The 5,828-nt window shown below is 33.3% G+C and overlaps 1 protein-coding gene across 2 annotated transcripts; it reads left to right on the top strand.

Annotated features, from left to right (window-relative positions):
- Window positions 1-1,562: 1,562 nt before the first annotated feature.
- On the top strand, window positions 1,563-4,730 carry LOC140961999 (RHOMBOID-like protein 1). Of its 2 annotated transcripts, none has more exons than XM_073420844.1 (6): window positions 1,563-2,152; window positions 2,693-2,745; window positions 3,202-3,365; window positions 3,792-4,051; window positions 4,137-4,263; window positions 4,574-4,730. In XM_073420844.1, exons 1-6 carry the CDS (start codon window positions 1,836-1,838, stop codon window positions 4,694-4,696), a joined length of 1,044 nt encoding a protein of 347 aa, XP_073276945.1. In that variant the 5' UTR covers window positions 1,563-1,835; the 3' UTR covers window positions 4,697-4,730. The 2 variants fall into 2 exon arrangements, with proteins under 2 accessions (XP_073276945.1, XP_073276937.1); XM_073420836.1 differs by having other exon boundaries at window positions 2,693-2,856.
- The last annotated feature ends 1,098 nt before the right edge of the window (window positions 4,731-5,828 follow it).

The raw sequence follows: 5,828 nt of genomic DNA, 5'->3' as shown, positions 1-5,828 counted from the left end.
TTAGGGGGAAAAAATTATATAAGAGATAACATATGGTTGTTATTATCGACCCGTTCGAAAATATCACACACTAAATCTTTGAAGTGAGGTTTTTTGTGTTACGATCTCATTGATCTTTATATGTGGGGTGAGTCAATGTTATTCATATTTATAATAAAAAAAATAACATTTTTGACATAAAAACAATAATTTTTAACGGATAATTAAAATAAAATATATGTATCACAAAATTGACTAATGAGACCATCTGATAAGAGTTTTTTTTTGTAAATATTTTATATCCATGCTACTGATTACATGTCTTGAGTAACATGCCTACACCTATAGTTTTCAGAAGGAGCTAGCGTGACGAGCTAGCCCATAACTCATCACAATTTACCATTAGGCGGGGCATGTTAATTTCTCAACCTATGTTGGACTGTGGGTTAGGCGGGTACATATGTAAAAAAAAACATAAGAAAAACATTAATTAAATAGTTCGAGACAATATTCAATAGCATTAAAATAAGAAATTAAGAGTGCATAAAACACAATTTGAAAAAAAATAAACAAATTCATGATCATCACAATTCAATATTCATCAATAATTAAATTCTTTCATTTTCGCTTAAGTTATCTCCTCTTCATATTCATCAATTATTTTAAGAACATTTGGACTTTCAGAAGTGTTCTGATTTGTGTGGATAATTACTTATGTGTTGTATGAAAACATATAATATTCGGGCATAAATTAATCAATCAAATAAACAAATAAAACTATAATATGTTGGGTTAACCTGCCTAGCCTCGGTCAACCTGTCTCAACCCGTCACCCAAGCAGACTCAACTCGTTTGGCCCGTCACTAAATAGATTGATATTTCATCAACTCAACTCATCTATTTTATATAGCGAATAGGGTTGGTTCGACCAATTTTGACAACCCTACCTACAATCATTTGGAGAAGAAATTTAGATAACTAATAATGACGTAAAAATCATAAAATGAAAATTTCAACCATATGTAACTATAATATAAAAAATATTAATGTATTTTGATAAGTATAATATAATTGGAAACATAGATTGAAAAAATAAAATAATGTGATGTTGCTTATTATTCATTAAATTGTCTATGCCTCAAGCATATCTGGCTGCTTCCAATGCTACCTAGTAAAGTAAATACCTTACCACCACCACCTTATCACTTTTAAAAAGTGCATCTTTGAATATTGAAATTTATTTATGTAAATTAGTCTCATACTAGTGTTAAATTGTAAAAAAATATCTACAAATCCCATGTGATAAATAGAAAAAATTAATCAAAAGAAAATATTTGACATCTTTTAGATTTCACGAGAATCAAAACCTATTTATATATAATTTACTTAATAGACACCTATCGGGGAATTATGTGGATTCATCGATAATTTTATTTTACAATTATTTTAATATCTATAATATATATTTTTGTATAAATAATTATAAAATGTATTAACATTACACATGGAAAAGGGAGAGTCATAAAATAATTCTAAAATTTATTGACATTACACATGGAAAGGGAATAATAGAACGACAACGAGTAAGCAACTGTATATATAAACAACGAAGAATGCCAAGAATACGGTTCCAAGCAAAGAACTGGTATTTCTTGAAGCGTCGGCTGAGGAAAAGTGTAATCCCTGGTGTATATATAGATGTATGTATACTGCAGTTGAACGGTTGACCTGATCTTCTCCCTCTAACGTCCGCAGCGCCCTCCGCCGCCGGCCTGTTTAAATATACGACCACTCTAGCTCGGCCCTCCCTCTCCCCTTTCCGACAACCTTAAACCTCCCATTCTTGGATCGCAACGATGACTCCGCAAGATATCCAAATACGAGTCCACGCACGGCGGGGAAGCAACATGATCCACCCTGTCTCGCTGGAGTCACCACAGCCCGCCGCAACCCCGAACCCGAACGTCGTTAATTACCGAGAAGTAAAGCATTTTAAGAAATGGGTTCCCTGGTTGATACCTTCCTTTGTGATAGCAAACACCGTGATGTTTGTCATCACCATGTATGTGAATAATTGCCCCAAGAATTCGATTTCTTGCGCTGCCAGGTTTATGGGAAGGTTTTCTTTTCAGCCATTTAGTGAAAATCCTCTTCTTGGGCCATCTTCTTCAGCGTACGCTTCTTTTGTATTCATCCCTTTTTTTGAGTTTTTGTTATTTGTTTTGCATGTTTTTGAGTCTTCTCCAATGCTACATAAAACATTTGGTTACCTTGTTTCCAGTATATTCATCATCCATTGATATCAATCTTTAATCAAATTCCGGGGATGAATAAACTCTAAGTTACTTAATATGGTTCTAATTTAATTTTCAAACATGAATTATGAGGACAACCAATTATCCGTAGTTTCTGATATTCGAGATGATGAAATTTACTCTTCATTTTTAAAAATGATGACATAAGAGAATATAAGATTTTTCCTTGAATATGATAGATTATTACATTTACATCATCCTATTTGTTTTGGACACAAATTTTGTCACTCTAATTTTCGTGCGTGTAACAATTAATGATACCGCAACATTTCATCCTACTGTTGTACAGTACTAAAGTACTGAATCGATTTTACCTTTCTTGCCTTTTTCCCTAAGTAAAGAGGAAAGCATAATTTTGGTCATGTCATCTAAAAAACGCAATCCAAATCCTTTTTCAGGTTAGAGAAGATGGGAGCCTTAGACGTTGGTAAAGTCGTCCACAAACATGAAGGTTGGCGGCTTATGACTTGTATCTGGTTACATGGTGGAATTTTTCACTTACTTGCCAACATGCTTGGTCTTTTAGTTATCGGTGTCGGGCTCGAACAGGAATTTGGATTTGGTATGTGACAACTGGCTATGAATTTACCATCCGTAAATTTTTTACTTATTTGCTTAATAATTACAACATCCATGTGTTTTTTTAAGAAAACCAGCTGGTATAATCATTCTAGTCTTGCCGCGAAATAAAATTCAAACTGCTTGACGATACATGGCATATCTTTCAGCCGCTGTAAAGGAATTGTTTTTATATAAATTGTTCACTTGATTTTCTAGGCACTACACGATGAAGAGTTTATGATTGATGACTCTATATCAATTATGGTAATTTAATATTTTACCAAGTTGTTTGTAACTCTTGTAGCTTTGTTCTGGTGAAAGGATTCATTGTTTTTGGCTATTGCAGTGCGTATTGGCTTGATTTATCTTATATCTGGACTTGGTGGTAGCTTGCTATCTGCTCTCTTTATTCAGACAAACATATCTGTTGGGGCTTCTGGTGCACTTTTTGGATTATTGGGAGGAATGCTTTCCGAGCTTATCACTAACTGGTCTATATATGTAAACAAGGTATGTGCATTTTTTTCATACTATCTTAAGATTGGGAGCACTCATACATGTCATGTGATAACATTGTCCCACATCTTAAAAATTAAAGATTTAAAATTAAAAATTAAAGATTTAAAATGATTTTATAATGACTTACAATGGACTTCTATAACAACTTGAGTTAATCTTTTTCGTAAAACGAGGAAGAATACAAAGTAATTGTTATAGAAGTCCATTGTGCAGTCACGCAGACGCGAGTCCGGGCTCAGGACGTGACATGTCAGACAACTAAGTATGTTGTATTGGTGTTGATGTGGTATTTATTTATTTATTTTCCTAAAACTTCTTAAGAATACAAATGGGTATCCCCCTTTGACGAAATACTGCATATATCTTATGTGACATGAATTTCTGGTTTTGATTTCCACTCACAAAACCTTTTATTAGGTAGCGGCTTTCTTGACCCTAGTGCTAATTATCGCAATCAATCTGGCCTTAGGGATTCTTCCACATGTTGACAATTTCGCTCATATTGGAGGGTTTTTATCAGGATTCCTTCTTGGTTTTGTGTTCTTGATCCGCCCCCAGTTTGGGTGGGTAACTCAGAGATATGCTTCTCCTGGATATTCCTCAACACCAAGTAGTCCTAAATTTAAGGCCTATCAATGCATACTTTGGTTGGTCTCTTTGATCCTTCTGATCGTTGGGTGAGTTCGTGAGTCTCTCCATTTTGCACTTTCCACTTTCTTGAGCGAGTTTACGAGACGATTGTGGAAACTCATTTTGATATAGGATCACTGTTGGCATGGTCATACTGTTTCGTGGAGTTGATTTGAATGATCGTTGTTCGTGGTGCCATTATCTAAGTTGTGTTCCTACTTCGAGATGGAGCTGCAACACGCAGCCTGTTTCGTGCCAGGTTAGAAAGTCGTTCAACACCCCTTTCATTTTCTTGATTAGGCCAGGACATATTCTGTTTCTCTATACGTTCTTGTAAACGGAAATTCGATTCTAAGAACATATATTTCAATTTTCACCCCCAATTATTATTCTCTTATCCGTTTCGTTAGATGAGATGATAAATGACATAAGATACATGGAATGATAACATAATAACACATAACTTTAGATAAAACAATAATTTGTAATTAACTAATAACTTCATAATAATTAACTAATGTATCATCGTTCGCACCAAACAATGACTTATAGTTTTTTCTTTTCTGTAGGCTGAGCAAACCGGAAGCCGATATACATTGACTTGTTCAGACAGCAGCAAAAGCAGAACATATTCCCTGTTGAATCCGACAGCAACCCAGATCCAGGGCTTATGTGCGCAGCTCTGTAGATGATGAATATTTCCTCCTCACCTCGTCACATGTTTTTTTAGGTAAATTTAAAAAGAAGCTATTAAACTTGTGTCTCTGTACTATATGAAATAATGCGATTGCGGAGTAGAGGATCTGGAATCAGTTGAACTACATCGTTATTCATTGTAAATTATAGTACAAATACAAAAATCTATACGCCAACTATAGAACGAATGTATCTTCTGTTGGGTGATGTGATTTCATCATTGGATCATCCACCATTTGCGTATATATCCCATTTGTAATTTATGTGGATGGATGCATGTCAAATTAGCCCTGTTTAAATGGAAATATATTTGTTAAAAAAATGTTGAAAACTAATTCTTTTTGGAGAACAAACATAAAACCATATTCTTTGTTTTCTGGCTTTATCTTCTTTTAAAAAAATAAAAAGGGCTTTGAGAACTAAAGTCTAAACAAATATTATTTTTCCGATTATACATATATGATGTTAACATCGAATATCAATAAAAATTTAAAGTTGAATTTAAGTATATTTAAGTTCGAGCTCGATTTGAAATTTGAAAATTAAATATTTTGCTCGAAGTTCTAGTTCAAATATAGACATGAGCATGTTGGTGAACTATTCTAATTATTGTTCAAATAAATATTAGAAATATATTATAACTATCTATACTATATTATTAAGTGTGAAATTCTTAGAGTAACTACTTTACAAAAATATTTAAGTACATACTTATCCTTCTTACTCTATTAAAAACCTCCTCAAGTCAATCCATATTTTACATAGAAAAAAATCTAAACAAAATATCCATTTTAAATCGAACAACTCTTCTAAATTGAAAATAATATCGTTTTAATTTTTTATTATTATTTGATCAAATTAAGAATAATGATAACACATACAATACGTGTGCATCTTTTACTAGTATTATATTATGGTACAATTGGATCACACATTTGTTTAATACGTTCACAGGGCTGGAGGATGAGGATAAAAGAAGCCCAGTGCAAAGTTAATGGGCCTGGAGAACCGAGTCAGATATGTTATCGGGTCCGAAAGACCATCCATATTTGGGCCTAAAATTCCATAGAGCCCAATATGAATTTTTGGTCCAGTTACTGATAATCCGGGTAGAAGTCAATGATGATG

Source organism: Primulina huaijiensis, chromosome 2 (genome assembly GCF_012295235.1).
Source record: "Primulina huaijiensis isolate GDHJ02 chromosome 2, ASM1229523v2, whole genome shotgun sequence".
NCBI classification, from domain to species: Eukaryota; Viridiplantae; Streptophyta; class Magnoliopsida; order Lamiales; family Gesneriaceae; genus Primulina; species Primulina huaijiensis.
Note: the sequence above shows the minus strand (reverse complement) of the source record. Positions and strands in the feature narration are given on the sequence as shown.